This window comes from Cyprinus carpio, chromosome B23, assembly GCF_018340385.1.
Source record: "Cyprinus carpio isolate SPL01 chromosome B23, ASM1834038v1, whole genome shotgun sequence".
NCBI lineage: Eukaryota > Metazoa > Chordata > Actinopteri > Cypriniformes > Cyprinidae > Cyprinus > Cyprinus carpio.
In genome coordinates, this window is record NC_056619.1 from 9,574,549 (window position 1) to 9,591,962 (window position 17,414).

Here is a 17,414-nt window from a genome sequence, read left to right on the forward strand (position 1 = left end):
AATTGTAGTGTCTGTTCTTTTACTGAACTAAATTATTTTTATTACTGTAAAAAAAATCTAAACGACGGTGGGGGTCGGTGCCTCAGTAGACAAGTGTTGTAACCGGTGTTGCGGCTTAACACCGTTGTCACCGTCAGCACTGTCTATTGCACCAACCCTAACCTTCGTGAACCCTGTTTGCGCTATTGCAGACCGATCGAACATTAGAAAGCTTTATTATTGTAATATTATGCACTTTTTACTGTAATTTTTCCTCACTGGTGAATGAGATATGAGATAATCTGACAGCGCTGCATCCAGTCCTCCACCAACACCATCTCTCATCGTGTCTCTGGTTTGCCTCTGGTCTCCTGGAGCGCTTTCATGTGTTTTGGAGGAGGCGTGATTTTGAAGAGTAATTTGCAGGGAGGGTGGGATCTTATGCTTTCAAAGCTAGCTTGCTATTGCTAGCCTCTCTTAAACTGCCTACCGTACCTTTAAACCTTTAGATACTGATGAAGCATGTTTCTTTCTTTTTCGGTTTTCTCTGATTCTCGCATGTGTTTTGCAGAGTGTCAGTGTGAGTCTGAGTTCACTGACGGCACATGTGAGGATCTGACCGGACGCTGTTACTGTAAACCCAACTACACCGGAGAGAACTGTGACACATGTGCGGAGGGATACGAAGCCTTCCCTGAATGCTACCGTAAGTCTCTGTGTGTGGGTGTATCTTTGAAGCATTCATAAAGGTTACAGGCAGTATTTCAGCTGAATTCATCCAGTGTGGATAATTATCTCTAAACAGCATTCAAACAAATATTTAGTATATATATATGTGTGTGTGTGTGTATGTGTGTGTGTGTGTGTGTGTGTGTGTGTGTGTGTGTGTAAAAAAATTGTAAAGAAGTTGCTTGTTTATTTTTGTCAGAGGGGTACATCAGTGGAGAGGCCAGACCTGCAGGGGAAATCATTAGTAAGACATTGATTTGATTCAGTTTGATTTATCTCGATTTGAATCTGATTTGATTCTTATTCTCATTCACTGATTTTATTACGTTCTTGTGTTGTGCAGACTGTGAGTGCAGCGCTGCAGGTACAGAAGGGAACTCCTGTAGGCCGGACCCTCGCACCAATACATGTGTGTGTAAACCTGAATTCACCGGAGAACACTGTGACACATGTGCTCCTGGTCACTTCAGCCTCAACTGTCAGCGTAAGCACGTTTTATGGCTCTTATAATTATCACTGAGTTAATTGCAGTGAATTTTTATTGTTAGTATATTGTTTGTCATCTCATTATGCATTATGTGTGTCTGTCCATTGCTAAGTCCCAGATCAGATCAGCTGTCCCATTCTGCCCGTTTTTGTCTATTCTTTGTAATCCACTGCAGCAGGTGAAAGGTCCATCTGAGCAAACACATGCAGATTGTTGCATCAATGTTTGACTGTCTGCTGAACTGCTGTTGATCTTGCACATAGTTGGAGTGTTTGTGAGCACAATATACCACCCAATGACAAAGGCAATGCAAACATGCCCACATTCTTGTCTCTCTCCCTTCCCCCCAGGCTGTCAGTGTTCAGGCCAGGGTTGCCTGGATGGGTCCTGTGATGCACTAACGGGCCAGTGTTTGTGTCGGAGCGGGTTTCAGGGTTATTCATGCGAGCAGTGTGCGCCCGGCTACTTCAACTACCCACTGTGCCAATGTGAGTGCTTGCCAACTCTAATCTCACTAAACTTCAAAATCCCCCAAGAGTGCTGCCAAACCATGAACTTTACAGTGGAGCCACAGTAACTGTTTTCTGTTCTTTTTCTGCTCTGATTAAGGTCAACTTGAATTTTTAATTGACCCTATTTACTTTCTTAACACACATTTTTGGTCTCATTGCATTTGATTTATCAGTGCACATTATAAAATGTAGTAACTTGATTGGCTAAGTGGCGTGACTTTTCACTCTGCTTGTTTGTTTGCACATTTAAAGACTGTAAGTGTGTGTGTTAGTGGTGGAGATTTTTCAGTGACTCTTTCTGCAGTTTACATCATTACACCAGTAGGTGGAGACAAGTGGCTGTCTGTATAACTGAGTCCTTTGAATCGTTCACTTGTCCAATTCATTCAAATGATTTGTTCCAAAGTGAAACAAGTGACTGTCTTCATGAGCGAGTTCACTGAATCATTCTCTCAACCAGATAAATTTGTTCGAAAACATTGGTTTATTCAGGAACAAAACAAGTGACTGTCTTTATGAGTCACTGAATATTTCACTTAACTGACTTGTTCAAAAACACTGAATCATTCAGGAACAAAACAAGTGATAAATGAGTCATTGAATCATTCACTCGACCAAGTTGATTTTTTCAAAAACATTGTTTAATTCATGTACGAAACAAGTGACTGCCTCAAAAGAGCCATTTAATCTTTCAGTCAACTGATTTGTTCAAGAATATTCATTCGGGAACAAAAAAGTAACTGTCCACATGAATTAGTAATTTGAATTCTTCACTCAGCTGATTTATTTGAAAAAACTGATTCATTCTGAAATGAAACCAATGACTGTCTTTACGAGTGAATCATTTGAATCATTCTCTCAAATAAATAGATTTGTTCAAAAACATTGACTCATTCAGGCACAAAAAAAGGACTGTCTTTATAAGTGAGTCATTGAATCATTCACCTATCCGAATCGATTTCTTCAAAAACTCTCAATCATTCAGGAAGTCAATGAATGTTTATTCAAAATATTTGCTTAAAAGTTTTGAATCATTCAGGCAAAATTGTGTCTGCTATGCAAGTTGGTCAGCACTGAATATTTACATTCTCATTAAATGTCCTTTTCCACTTGGAAATGTGTCACAATACAGAAGTATAATGGATTTCAACGGCATTTCTTGTTGACTTCAAAACTATTAACGTTTGATTAAATTATATTTCCCTCTCTGTCTGTAGATTGCGGTTGCAGTGTTGTGGGCTCTGTGCCTGAGATATGCAACACAGCCGGTCAGTGTTTGTGCAGGCCGGAGTTCACTGGTCCTCGCTGTGATCAGTGTCGCTCAGGGTTCCACTCATATCCAAACTGCCAGGGTAAGACACACACACAGTGATTTCATACATTAAAGAGAGGCTCAGTCTGATGTTTGCAGATTCACTGTCATTCACAATCATCTTGATTATAACTATTTGGATTCAATTTCCCAGTGTGCACTTGTGACCCTCGCACATCTTTGGACTCCAGCTGTACCTTGTCGGGTCAGTGTAACTGCAGACCCAACTACAGTGGCCCCAAATGTGAGCAGTGTGCACCCGGATATTACTCCTATCCCAGCTGCACACGTAAGTCACATGACTCTAATCACAGGGCAACACTACCTAGAGAAGGACTGTCTGTGGTAACGGCTGATTTTAAATGGAAATCTCTCTGTTTCAGCCTGCCGATGTTCAGTGGAAGGCTCTCGCCTCAGCTCCTGTGATCCAGTGTCTGGTCAGTGTGTTTGTCTGCCAAACATTGTGGGTCAGAGGTGTGATAGCTGCAGTCCTGGGTCATATGGCTTCCCCCTCTGCCAAGGTGATCTTACTATTCATGTTCCTTTATATCACATTCATTTGAAGTAGTTCTGATAGTTTTCATTCCTTCTCTGTGCTCTAGTTGGGACCTGCAACCCAGCAGGCTCTGTTCATAATGACGTCCTGCCCACTGTGGTGAGTATAACTGAGCTTTCTACATTAAACTTGGCTATGTTCACAATGGATAATGCATATTGTGCTGTAAATTATTCATGTTGTTATATTGTGCATATCATACTATATACTGCACATAATGTGTTGAATATTTCATGAATGTATCAAAAGATTATGTGAAACAACAGTGTGCAGTATGTAGCAATTCATTAGACAGAGTCAAGATTTTGATTTCAGATCTTTTACATTGTTATTTTTTAAACTACCAAGTGTCAATGAGGATCAGACACACTCTTTACAAACTTTCATTCCTATCCCAGACTCTCAGTGCTTGTTTTTTTTTTTTATTATTCCTCAGGGCTCCTGCAACTGTCGACCTCATGTAGAGGGGGTGGCTTGTGATCGCTGTAAGCCTCTCTACTGGAATCTTTCTCTCGATACAGTCTATGGATGCTCAAGTAAGAGAAAAGTTTGGACACATGGCGCAAAATGTCATTTTAAGTAACTGGGCCAAGATGTAAACAAGAGACTTGCCATTTTGTTCGCTTTGGTGGCAAATCAGTGCAGTTTTCAGATATGTAGCTTGTTAGTTAAGCTGTATATAAAATAAAACACATTTTATGTCTCTGCTAATGTATATTATGATTGATTTTGCAGGCTGTGATTGTAATACATTAGGAACTATGAGTGAGGTTGCAGAGTGCACTCAGGTATGGAAATATCAATGATAACTCCATCTTACAAAGTCAATTCCAAGAGCATAGTTAACAAATCTCCATCTATCTTTGAAACAGAGCACTGGCCAGTGTTACTGTAAACCCAACGTGTGCAGCGGCACTTGTAACGTGTGCAAGGATGGGTACTTCAACCTTCAGAAGAACGATTACTTTGGGTGCCAAGGTACATAATCAAATCAGAGAAGAAGTTATTTTTAATAATGTGATGAGGTGGTTTGTTATATTATCCCTGTGCTTATAGGCTGCCAGTGTGATATTGGAGGCTCTGTTGGGCAGGCGTGTGATGAGAGGCGCGGGCGGTGTCGATGCAGACCCAATGTGGAGGGACCCAAATGCAAGCAGTGAGTGACAAGGAAAAGCACATACAGATGTAGCAGTGTGCAGCTTGTGTGGGGTTCTGTCATGACTCTGGTGTGTTTGTTTAGACCTCGGCCGGATCATTATTTCCCAGACCTGCACCATATGAAGTTTGAAGTGGAGGAAGGCACCACCATGGATGGACGTCCAGTGAGGTTTGGCTACAATCCTCTGGAGTTTGAGAGCTTCAGCTGGAGGGGATATGCCCAGATGTCTCCCATACAGGTACACAAACACACACGCATAAGTTTGCACCTTGAAATCTATTTTTTAAATTTCATTAGTGAATGGTAAATAATAATAATAATAATAACAAATTGTTAAAATAATAATTCTGTAATAGTAATAATAAAAAACTGCAGTAATAACAACAACAAGAGTAGTAATAAAAGTTTATTATTGCTATAAATTATTATTGTTGTTGTTAATATTATTATTAATAATCCATAAAATATATATATTTTTAATTATAACAACATCATCATTGAATGGTTAATTATAATAATAATAATAAAATATATAATATTGATGATAAATTATAATAATATCAACAATTATACATTTTATACTGCTATTTAAAAGTAATCATCTAGAATTAAAACAATAACAAATTGTTAATAATAATAATAATAATAATAATAATAATAATAATAATAATAATAATAATAATAATAATATAAATTTAAGAATAACCACAACAACAACAATTATTATTATACTTCTGGTTATATTATTATTAATAATAATGATGATGATGATGATGAAAAATCTATAAAACAACAACATTATTGAATGGTTAATAATAATAAAATTAAAATTGCTAATAATAAGAGTCTGATAATATATATAATACTGATATAATACTGATAATAAAATAAAAAAACAACAATAATTATAATTCATATTAATATTGTTAATATTTATAATAATAATAATAAATAATAATAATAAATCTATATCAAATATATAACAACACTTATAATAACAATTATTATTATTATTAATATTATTACATATTATGTGTTATAACAATTTGTGTATTCATTCGCTTGTAAAGTTTTTTCTTGTTGGATATCCTTTTTCATACTGTTTGATGTTTAAGATACTATGAAAATAATCATATTAATTATAATAGAACTGTGAATAAACATTAGCTATTTTAAAGTCAAATTTATTTCAAAATGTTGTTATCATTATCATCATTTTGTAGATATCCAAGATGTTCAAGTTGGTGCATGTGTGTAAAATGAGACTGAGATGTAGCGTTGTGTTGTGTGATTGAAATGTGCTGTGTCTTTGGCTTGGCTGAGGGCTTTGATCACGGCTCTGGATTGCTGCTGCTTGTGTGCATTGGCTGCTGTGTTGGGCTGAAGTGCTGGTTGGTGGTGGTTTTGAGCAACAGCTTTGCATTTGTCTCTCTTTCTGTCTGTGTGTGTGTGTGTGTCTGTTGTGGGCCGCTGTCTGTCTCTCTAGCCTCGGGTTCTGGTTGAGGTGGTGGTTGGCTCTCCAGATCTGTTTCATGTGGTCTTGCACTATGTGAACCGCGGGGGCGTGGACGTGAGGGGGCGGGTCTCTGTGATCGAGGATGCCAGACACTTCCTGTGTGGGAATTGTAAGTTTTTGAGCACCCTCTGTTTTAATGATCTACTTTTCTCTATCTTTCCACCTTCCTCACTTAAATGCTCTCTGAGCTGGTGACTTCCTGCTTTCTTCACAAACCCTCCCTCTTCTCCCCATGTCCGAGACACACTCTCACCGCAACCAGCATCTCAGATCTATCACATGATCACACCCATCTTGATCAGAAAGCCACAGTTCAGGTCTTTAACACAGACCGTGTTATGTGCTGTACATCCTCCCCTCCTCTTTCCCTCTCTCCTCTTCTCCTTGTCTTTCATGTCCTTCATCTCAGAATACGGTTAAAATGATGGTGCACGTGCATGAAGCAGACGTGTATCTCACGCGCTTCATCCTCAGATATGTAAACACGAGGTTGGCCGTGTCGAACGGTAAAATCACAGCCTATCAGAACAGCAGAAGAGGTACGTCTGATGGTTCGATGTGCAAGACTTTAATTCTTTCAGTGAACCCAAAGGAGAGATTCAGCAGACTGTTCTAGCTGCTCTTTTTGTACTCAAACAAGCATTGGAATGGTTACGCCATTGGTACATATAAAAAGACCTAGAGCAAAGGGCAACATTTTCATCGAGACATATAAATTTGTCCTTATTTTACTTAATTTTTTATTTTATTTTTTATTTGATTTAACTGAATAATAGAGATTAACAATGTTGCGCTATATTTATTATTTTAGCTAATAATAGCTCATTTGCTGCACGTGTCCCTGATTAAGCTTTTAACTAAATAAACTATTACACAAAAAGCTGTATTTTTTAAAAAAATTCTATTGATAAATTTTTCAATTACTGTACTTCTTTACTCCTGTACTCCAAAAGCTGTTTAATGTCTTGATATGCTACAGATATAACTTGTTGCAGAGTAATTCCCCATTTCTCTCGGTTTGGTGTTAACTTACAAAATTTCAGAAGCTATTTACACATTTAAAAATGTATTTAAAAAATGCATAATGTATAAAACTTTTTTATTTTTATTTTTTAATTTTATTTTATAGTGATGCCATTTGACTTCTAAACTGTTACTTCCAACATCTATATATAAAGACACTATTGTTTGGCTACTGTAATAGTATATAAAGTCTAATCATATGGAAGCAGTTCAAATTATTTTCAACAGACATCAAATCTTTACACCATTTTAATTTGCTAGTGCTTTTATGTGATTTTTAGAGTTTGGATAGAATTCTTCCATCCTGTTTTACTTTCAATGTATGGCAAAGAGCAGCTTGGACATTCTGCTAAACTTCTCCTTCTGTGTTTCACGGAAAAAAAAGAACATCCTCATGAGTAAATGAAGACAGCTTTTAATTCTAAATGAACTATTCTTTTAGTACAACAACTGATATCTTGATAATGTTTAATAATTTATTAATATGTAACTGTTCATAGTTTAATTGATTCATCTAATGCTGTAACTCCATCCCCATGAAGCAGGTTTCCATCCTTCTCTTTGCAGGCTCTGAGCAGTCCAAGCAGATCGTCTTTGCACCCACTTCAGAACCTACATTTGTGAGCGTGCCTCAGAACAGTTTTGTGGAGCCATTTGTCTTGAACCCAGGGACCTGGACTGTGATTATTGAGGCGGAGGGCATTCTGCTGGTAGGACCCCCTCTTAAAGATGCTTTCAACATTATTACTACAGTACATAAACAAACCCTAAACACTCTCTCTCTGTCTCTTTCTCCCTGCAGGACTACCTGGTGCTGTTGCCCAGTGCATATTACGAGGCTCCTATCCTGCAACTTCAAGTGACTGAACCCTGTTCATACAGCAACACACAGGATTCCAGTCAAAAGTCAGTAGCATAGCAACTTTTTGTGTACATATATCATGTTATATGCACTGTGACTGAAGTAATCTGTCTTTTGGTGTGTTCAGCTGTCTGCAGTACATGTATCTGTCTCTGGATGAGTTCCCATCCATCTCCAGCAATGATGCCAGCTGCAGGTCTGATAATCACCTGCCCAGACCCTGCCACACTGAAAAGATCACTCCCCGCCATCCCAGCATGGCCATCTGCAGCGGCAATGACGTAAGATGCTGTTTTAATAATAATAAATGTTTCTTGAGCAGCAAACCAGCACATTAGAATGATTTCTGAAGGATCATGTGACTCTGAAGACTGGAGTAATGATGCTGAAAATTCAGCTCTACATCAAAGGAATAAATTACATTGTAAATTATGTTACAATAGAAAACATTTATTTTAAATTGTAATAATATTTCACAATATTTTGGCTCAGATGAATGCAGCCTTAGTGACCAAACATTTAAAGCATCTTTAAACTGTAGTGTATAAATACATAAAAGTCACATTTTTATACTAATAAAATCCTATTTGTGTTTCAGATGAACGTCCAGCTGCGTGGTCGTGTTACTGTTCCTGGAGAGTATGTGTTGGTGGTCGAGTACGCCAGTGAAGATCAGTTCCCTCAAACTTTCAATGTGTCTGTTAATTCACCGGGTGTAAGAACTCATCAAGAGCAAATAACCCTGCTCCACTGCAAATACAGGTGTGTTTGTGTGACATTGCAACATTTGCCTTTTCTTTTGTTCTTCAGGTATTCTCACTCAAGCTGAAGCGGTCATAATATGTACTTGTGGTTTTTACAGTGAGCTTTATTCCTGCTGTTTGTCAAAGTTTTTGATGCATCAGAACAGTCATATTTAGTTTAATTAGAATTAAACTTGCTGTTTTTGACACTGTACCTTTAAGACTTTTACATGACATTGTTTATGATTGGTTAGGCACTTTGCATGTACATTAACAATGAGTCATATTTAATGGTTTAATGTAACATCACAACCACAATGAGGTTTAAATGAGTTATCTTATATTCATAAATTTTATTCTTTAAAAAGCATTGCTTTTGCAGGCCATTTAATTTTTCAGTTGGTCTTTCTCCTTTTTCTTCAAACTCTGCATTTGCTGATTGATCCGTGTGTATGTGTCTCTGTGTATGTGTGTGTAGTTTCCTGTGCCGTGCGGTGTCTGTAGATGACAAGAAGCGTGTGGCAGTCTTCACTCTCTCCACAGAGGCTGATATCCTGCTTACCACAGACAAGAGCAGTTTTTTCCTTGTGAGAGCTTTTTTTTCTGCTTGAATCTGCCATAAAAGCTATTTGTGTCCACTGTAAACACCCCATTTACAAGTGTGTGTCTGATTTACTTTCCAGCACAAAGTGTTCCTCATCCCTCGCGCTCAGTTCACCATGGAGTACCTGAAGCCCAGAGTTCACTGCATCAACACACATGGGCACTTCTCTCCAGACAGGTGACTGACACATACAATATGTACATTCTGAACCACGGCCCTGTTTACACTAGTTCGTTTCGTTTTAAAATGGAATTTTAAAATGAAAACGATCCTCGTCTGCACTGGCGTTTTCACTGCCTTTCAGAAACGATCTCCAACTACACTACACAGCCGAAAACGCATGTCACATTTTACCTAAACAAAGTTCTTTTTATTGCCTTGCAAGCACTGACTTTTCTGGAAATCACATTTAGTTATTTTTCAGACATTTTTAAATCATGACATTTGCTGATCCTACATATTTACAGTTATAAGAACCCATGATCATCAGACATTAACATGATTTTAAGCTATCTTAGGTATCAGAGTGAAGAATATTTGTGTGTTATTTATCGCAGTAGGGTTTATCCTATATATATATTCATGTTTTATATTCTCTGTTGTCCAGCGGCTCCTGCATCCCGTCTCGTTTCCAGAATCCTCCTCAGTCTCTGGTCTTAAAAGAGGGTCAGGCTTCATCTGTGCTGGACTCGACATTGGCATCAGCCCCCGATCCCAGCCTTTATACAGACAGACCAATGACTTCCAGACCACCAACCGCTGCTGATAACAGTGAACACATGCTTCTGGATCCTAATCAGGTACATCAGGCTCATTATATACTCATTGCTGTCCATTATATCTTACTGTTTCATCCATTAAAAGAAGTTTTTCCCCTCTGTTTATCCATCTGTTGTGCCTGTCTTGTAGTTTGTATCTTTCTGATATTTAAATACTAATAAAAAACACATTTCTGATGTCTGCTTCCTTTCCCAGAATGCTGTAATGTATTCAACACGCGTACATGCGCTGGGCCGTTATGTGTTCATCCTGCATTACCATCAACCCCTGCACCCAACTTACAACGTCCAGGTCCACATCAACGGAGGACGCATATGGCAGGGTGAGCAAATAGATTAATACAGCCTCACTTATTGACTTCTTCTTTTTTTTTTTTTTCACTGACCATGCTTGTTTATGAATGGTCACTCTTTGTATTTCAGGCCACGTCAATGCATCCTTTTGTCCGCATGGTTACGGTTGTCGTAGTGTTGTCATGTCGGAGAGCCAGATTATTCTGGATGTGACGGACTATGAGGTCATCCTGACCCTGCGTGTTCCAGACAGAAAGACACTGTGGCTGGTGAGTGTCATTATGATGTTTTACTGAAAGTAATATGAATTGACAATAACAATGACACTTCTTTTTCTCTTTTGTGTTTCAGGACTATGTGCTGGTGGTGCCGGAGAGCACTTACAGCTCCAGCTTTTTGTCTGAGGAGCCACTGGACAAATCCTACGACTTCATCAGCAACTGTGGTCAAAACAGCTTTTACATAAAGTATGATACTTATACATTTGTAAACTGTAGGAATGCACGAGATACAAATTCTGGGTGATAATTATTTTCATGTTAAGGCCTAAAAAATCCATAAATACATTGCAGATATTAAAAGTTAGTACAATTGTGTCTAAATAAATATAAAAATAAAACATTTAAAACACACACACACCATTTTTCGATTTTTTCAATTATTTTTTTTACTTAAGTAAAACTATTAAAAATTTTCTCCGGTAACTGAAATAACATTATATATATATATATATATATATATATATATATATATATATATATATATATATATATATATATATATATATAATATATATATATATATATATATATATAAATATGTATATATATGTATGTATTACCTGTAGATTTTTAGAAATTATAAATTAAATTCTAGAATTAATTTTTAGAAATTAGAAATGTTTCCTTGACTACTACTGGTTGAAGTACTAAAACTAAATCTGAAATAAAACTAAATTAAAGCTTGATAGAAATAAAAAAGATAGCTAAATTATTAAAATGAATATGAAAACTGAAAATATAAAAAATAAAAGCTAATTTATTCTACTAATAAATACTATAATTGTATAAAAAATACTAATAATACTAAAAAGCATGGCTACAAGTAAATTTATGTTAACATCAAAATGATGTTTGAACAATTTATTTTGTAATGTACAGTATGATATTTAATTTGAGATTTGCTAAAGATCATATTTAAGTATTATTGAAATATTAGTGCTTAAAAAACTTAAAAAGAGAGTTTTTAAATAATTACATTAATTAATTAATAAAAACCTTAAATGCCAAAATGGAAATGACACACGATTAAATATGCAACAATGAGTAATTCCAATAAATAAATCTCCAATACGGCTGATGATGTGGTGCAGATATATTGTTCATGAACATAATTATCCTGATATATCAATATTAAAGTGCCTGCCATCTTAACATTTCCTCTCTCTTCTCAGCCCGTCCACAGCGTCTCCGTTCTGTCGTAACTCCGCCGTGTCTCTGTCTGCGTTCTTCAATAACGGCGCTGTGCCCTGCGGCTGTCATGAGGTGGGCGCTGAGAGCGATACCTGCGAGACCTTCGGAGGACAGTGCAAGTGCAGGCCCAACGTGATTGGCCGAGACTGTTCCCAGTGTGCCACAGGATACTACGGCTTCCCCAACTGTAGACGTGAGTATCACCAACCACGTGGTGGAACGATGGATGGATGGATGGCTGATGTTTCTTCTTTTCCTCTCTAGCATGTAACTGTGGCAGTCGTCTGTGTGAGCCAGTCACAGGCGAGTGCATCTGTCCTCCACGGACCCTGCAGCCAGACTGTGTCACCTGTGAACCCCAGACGTTTGGCTGCCATCCTCTGGTGGGGTGTGAGATGTGCAACTGCTCCAGGCCTGGAGTGGCTTCACTGGAAGTCGGCTGTGACACACACAATGGCCAGTGCAGGTACAGTACAGCACGACACACACATATATATAAACTACATGCGATGGCTCATAGGGTCGACTTTCTAAGAATCTGAATTGTATGAACAACATGAAGCCAACATGTTTATGCCTTTTCGGCCCATCAAGGACCTTTTTTTTTTGTTGAGGGGGCAGTTAAGCACTTTTTCCAGTGATGTCTCTAGGATATATTACATGTGACCTTATACCTCACTCCTGTGACAGTTCTTCTGACATCCGTTTTCCTTCCCTGCACCTTTTCTGCTAATACCTGTATTATTTCTTCAACATAATCCCTTTCAGTGTTATTCTACTATTTTTATATACTATTTTAGTATTTATTAATACAAATACAATACATTATACATGGACCCCTTCCAAATAAATAAATAAATAAATAAAAACAATATATTTGAATTTGCTTCATTATCTGTATTTCTTTTTAGCTTCAATCTATATTTAGTTGTTTTAGTTTTATTAATTTTATTGCTTTTTAATTTTCTTATTTTTAATCTTAGTTTTAGTTAATAACTCTGTTCTCTTTCCATTAATATCTGTAGCTTTCTTTTGTCAAGTTGTCCAGGAGGATCTTAGAGCTTAAGACCAATCCTGTACTTGTTCTTTTCATTTATAGTCAGCATGGCAAACCGTTTTAACCATATAAACTAGTGAACAATTAAAATTTGAGGAAAATGTGCTTCTTTATATATATATATTAATAATGATCCAATGGAAAATAGAAGCATTGTAATTTGTTCTTTTGATTGTGGGATGATTTATGCTGTTAAATTCTTGAAATCTGTGAGACTAAACGTGTCTGCTGTCTGAAGTCAAGTCGTTTGGATTGGAATGGAGTTAATGGAGTGTTTACAACTGACCTTTTACACCTGAGCCAAACATTTTTCTGTGAAGCGCTGCCTGAAGGACTGATATTATTAACCACTGTCTCTGGTTATAACAATACTGTCTATATAAGGATTAAGTGCAGGAATTCCAGAGGTATTTATTTTTAGGAGAATTTATTTCAGTCCATTGGCTGCACGTCCCCTCATTAAGCATTGTTTAAAATCCGCAGGGAGGCGGTATTTGAGCTGCTGTGACTGTGAGCTGCACAATCTCTCCAGCTTCTCTGCACTTAGAGAGAATGTCATAAATTATAACTGTTCATGCATCATCCATTGAGGTTAACTGGATAAATGAACAATAACTATGGCAGTTTGCTTAGATATAGTTGGAAAGAATGCATTAGGCTCAAGCCGAGAGCTTGTTTTTGGACTGGGTTTGGGGCACATTGTCACATTTCTTAACCACATTCCCTCTTTCATATGAAAGCTTGTTGGTTTTGTCCAGACATGATAGGACCAGTGCTACAATACATACATATATACTTCATGTTATTTGCATCATGCTAAAGCACATTACTCCCTCCTCAGGTGCAGGAACAACATTGTTGGCCGTCAGTGTGACCGGTGTGCCCCAGGTTTCTATGGATACCCCAACTGCAGACCATGTGACTGCAGGGAGGCAGGAACTGAGAAAGATGTCTGTGACTCCATCACCGGACGCTGTTTATGCAAGGTGCCCCTCTCATATCATATGTGAATATTACAGTAATGTTATAATATAACATTCAGGAATCTCCCTCATCTGTTATTTCAATGATGTGTCTGCTCTCTCTCTCTCAGGAAAATGTGGAAGGCTCTCGCTGTGACCAGTGCAAACTGGGAACGTTTCATTTGGACCCCACTAATACTAAAGGCTGCACCAAGTGCTTCTGCTTTGGAGCCACTGACCGCTGCCACAGCTCTGACAAACGGAGGAGTGAGGTACTCTCCTGAAGATAAAGAGATGTTGTTTAGTAAATAAAGAAATCATTCAGCCTTATACATGCGCATATTCATTATCGTTCAAACGTTTGGGGATGGTAAGATTTTGAAAGAAGTCTTTTATTCTCAAGCTGTATTTATTTGATAAAAAAAATACAGTAAAACAGTAATATTGTGAAATATTATTATAATCTAAAACAATTTTCTATATTAATACATTTTAAAATGTCATTCATTCCTGTGATGTCAAAGCTGAATTTTCAGCATCATTACTCCAGTCTTCAGTGTCACGTGATTCTTAAGAAATCATTCTAATGTTCTGATTCATATTTTTGTGGAAACTGTAAACACATTATAAATGTCTTACTGCCACTTTTGATCAATTTAATGGATTCTTGTTGAATAAAAGCATTAATTGAAAAAACATCTTACTCTGCCTAAACTTTTGAACGTCTATATGATAGAAAGTGAGATATTGAGCTTACCTATTCTTATCTGTCCATAAAATGTTTGTGGCAATGTACCAGTTACAAAAATATACCTGTAAAGATTTGTCAACTAGTATGCATTTTTGATATTTTTATCAAGGTACTTCCAGTGTGGGATTGAATATCCAGTCACATTACAATATCATATTTTACCATCTTTCTGTTGACTTGTCACAGGCTACACGCAAAAACATGCATACAACACACCGATGACCTTTATGAGCTTGTTCTTTTAAAGGGATAATTCACCCAAAAATGAAAATACTGTCATTAATTACTCACCCTCGTGACTTTTGCTCATTTTCAGAACACAAATCAAGATTTTTTTGATGAAATCCGAGAGCTTTCTGACCCTCCATAGACAGCAACACAACTGACACGTTCAAGGCCCAGAAAGGTGGCAAGGAAATCTTTATAATAGTCTTATAATGGTTTTCGTAATGTTACAGTTGAACCACTGATGACACATGAGCTATTTTAACAATCCTTACTACCTTTCTGGGCCTTAAATGTGGTAGTTGTGTTGCTGTCTATGGAGGGTCAGAAAGCTTTGAAATTCATCAAAAATATCTTCATTTGCGTTCTGAAGATGAACGAAGGTCTTACGAGTTTGGAATGACAAGAGGATGAGAAATTAATGACAGAATTTTCATTTTCAACTTTCCCTTTAATATATCATTAAAAAGACCCTTATATTACAAATCTTTCACTGAACAAATTTATTGAATCACTCAGAGCAGTTACAAAATCAACATCTGAGTTGCTTGAAGTGCAGGTTATCATTCTTTTCAGTGAACATTTGTGTGCTGGGTGTCTGTGAAAATGAATTCAGTGTAATTACTGACTGCAGTAACATTTAACTGATGTCTTTGCTTTGATTTGGCCACCCCTACAGATCATGGACATGGCTGGCTGGGTGCTATTGAGAAGTGACAGACAGGAAGTTCCCGTGTCCACGTATCTCGATCAAGATCTGGTGGAGGCTGATCTGAGTGACGTACCTGACGTCTCGCAGGACCTCCACTGGCACGCTCCTCACGCTTACCTCGGCGATAAAGTGAGTCCACAGCAATCTGGGATAATATTCACGAGCATGTCACTCAACCAGAGTCATGAATCTTCTACACCTAGACTTTATATCCTATATGAGTCTTATTATGACAACATGGCAGCTGCTGTGACATATGTTTGCACCGAGCTTATGGGTTAGCCTGCGGTGAGACAGTACGGGGCCAGACGGACAGCTGAACTGAATCTCCATCAGATAACTCACATTAATGCTACAGGAAACATGAGGGTCAGACAAACAATCTGATAACTCATGCACACCATGTTTTTGATGAGCCTCAGATTAAACGCAGGATCAGTGCAGTCTTATGCTGCTTGAGAAATCTTAAGCTGTTTTTGTCTTTTCTGTGTGTACGTGTAGGTGTCATCCTACGGAGGCTATCTGCGCTACCGCTTGCATACGCAGACCATGAGAGGGGATGCTTTTCTGATAGTTGAGACCACTCGGCCTGACGTTATACTCAAGGTACTAGAGCAAAGAGTGTCCTTCTCTCAAGTTTACCAGGAGTTTTTACTCGAGGCCGAACTGAAAGTCTTTGTGTGCAGGGGAATCAGATGACTCTGGTGTACATGGAAAGAGAGTATTCCTCTCCTGAAGACCCTCATGAGGGCATCGTTCACCTGGTAGAGGTGAAGAACTTAGTGCCAGACTCTAAAAAAAAAAGTCTTTCCAAAATAATTCTGCAAATGCACAGTTGTTGCAATTCAACTTTCCTCTTCCTCATTGCAGGAGAGTTTCAGGCACGCTCAGACGGGGAACTCTGTGTCCCGTGAGGAGCTGATGATGGTGTTGGTGGCGCTGGAGTCACTGCAGATCAGAGCGCTGCACTCTCAGTCTGCCCAGTCTGTGTCGCTGCGCGCCGCTGTGCTGGAGGGCGCCGACAACCTGCCCTCCGGTCGCCATGCCAACAATGTTGAAATTTGTCTCTGCCCAGGACACTATCTAGGAGACTCCTGTCAGGTAGTGTGCTTTAACAAAAACAAATGATTTTATGCAATCAGTTTTCTATGCTATCATTTTATGCCTCTTAGCTTTAGAGGTTCTGCATGAATTTTAATAAATAAACCAATTTGCCTGTTTATTAAAGCTGGAATAAAATTTAGTTCTGTATTGATGCTGTATTGTAGGAGTTTGAACATTACTGGTTTAAACACATAAAAATGTATTGGTCATACTTTATTTTAAGGTCCTGTTCTTACTATTAACTACGACTCAATAAATTCCTAATTACTGCTTATTAATAGTTAGTAATGTAGTTGCTAAGTTTAGGTATTGGGTAGGATTAAGGATGTAGAATATGGTCATGCAAAATATGTGCATCATAAGCACTAATAAACAGCTAATATGCTAGTAATATGCATGCTGATAAGCAACTAGTTAATAGTGAGTATTGGTGACTATACTAAAGTGTTGCCAGTTTATTTATTTATTTATCAATAAAGAATATTTTATGTATTTTTTAATTGTTTTTTATACAATTATAATTATTTATGCAATTATATTAATTTTTATACTGTCATACATTTTAAAAAGACGTGA

At 37.6% G+C, this 17,414-nt stretch overlaps 1 protein-coding gene across 3 annotated transcripts in view; it reads left to right on the forward strand.

The window, feature by feature from the left end:
* The window catches only part of LOC109048817 (laminin subunit alpha-5-like), a 67,727-nt gene that overhangs the window by 34,111 nt on the left and 16,202 nt on the right, over positions 1–17,414 (forward strand). For 2 of the 3 annotated variants that reach the window (XM_042750703.1, XM_042750705.1), the window contains 32 exons: positions 551–685; positions 908–952; positions 1,052–1,192; positions 1,546–1,683; positions 2,925–3,059; positions 3,174–3,308; positions 3,403–3,540; positions 3,622–3,674; positions 4,012–4,111; positions 4,311–4,363; positions 4,448–4,553; positions 4,632–4,731; positions 4,816–4,972; positions 6,221–6,359; positions 7,841–7,983; positions 8,076–8,179; positions 8,263–8,416; positions 8,734–8,897; positions 9,357–9,465; positions 9,562–9,659; positions 10,090–10,282; positions 10,458–10,584; positions 10,685–10,824; positions 10,907–11,022; positions 12,009–12,220; positions 12,292–12,493; positions 13,926–14,070; positions 14,178–14,318; positions 15,702–15,863; positions 16,236–16,340; positions 16,421–16,504; positions 16,605–16,835. In XM_042750703.1, the coding sequence (XP_042606637.1) occupies positions 551–685; positions 908–952; positions 1,052–1,192; positions 1,546–1,683; positions 2,925–3,059; positions 3,174–3,308; positions 3,403–3,540; positions 3,622–3,674; positions 4,012–4,111; positions 4,311–4,363; positions 4,448–4,553; positions 4,632–4,731; positions 4,816–4,972; positions 6,221–6,359; positions 7,841–7,983; positions 8,076–8,179; positions 8,263–8,416; positions 8,734–8,897; positions 9,357–9,465; positions 9,562–9,659; positions 10,090–10,282; positions 10,458–10,584; positions 10,685–10,824; positions 10,907–11,022; positions 12,009–12,220; positions 12,292–12,493; positions 13,926–14,070; positions 14,178–14,318; positions 15,702–15,863; positions 16,236–16,340; positions 16,421–16,504; positions 16,605–16,835 (4,205 nt within the window). Of the gene's footprint in view, positions 1–550; positions 686–907; positions 953–1,051; positions 1,193–1,545; positions 1,684–2,924; positions 3,060–3,173; positions 3,309–3,402; positions 3,541–3,621; positions 3,675–4,011; positions 4,112–4,310; positions 4,364–4,447; positions 4,554–4,631; positions 4,732–4,815; positions 4,973–6,220; positions 6,360–6,659; positions 6,790–7,840; positions 7,984–8,075; positions 8,180–8,262; positions 8,417–8,733; positions 8,898–9,356; positions 9,466–9,561; positions 9,660–10,089; positions 10,283–10,457; positions 10,585–10,684; positions 10,825–10,906; positions 11,023–12,008; positions 12,221–12,291; positions 12,494–13,925; positions 14,071–14,177; positions 14,319–15,701; positions 15,864–16,235; positions 16,341–16,420; positions 16,505–16,604; positions 16,836–17,414 lie in introns of all 3 variants that reach the window. The other variant, XM_042750704.1, reaches the window with a different exon arrangement.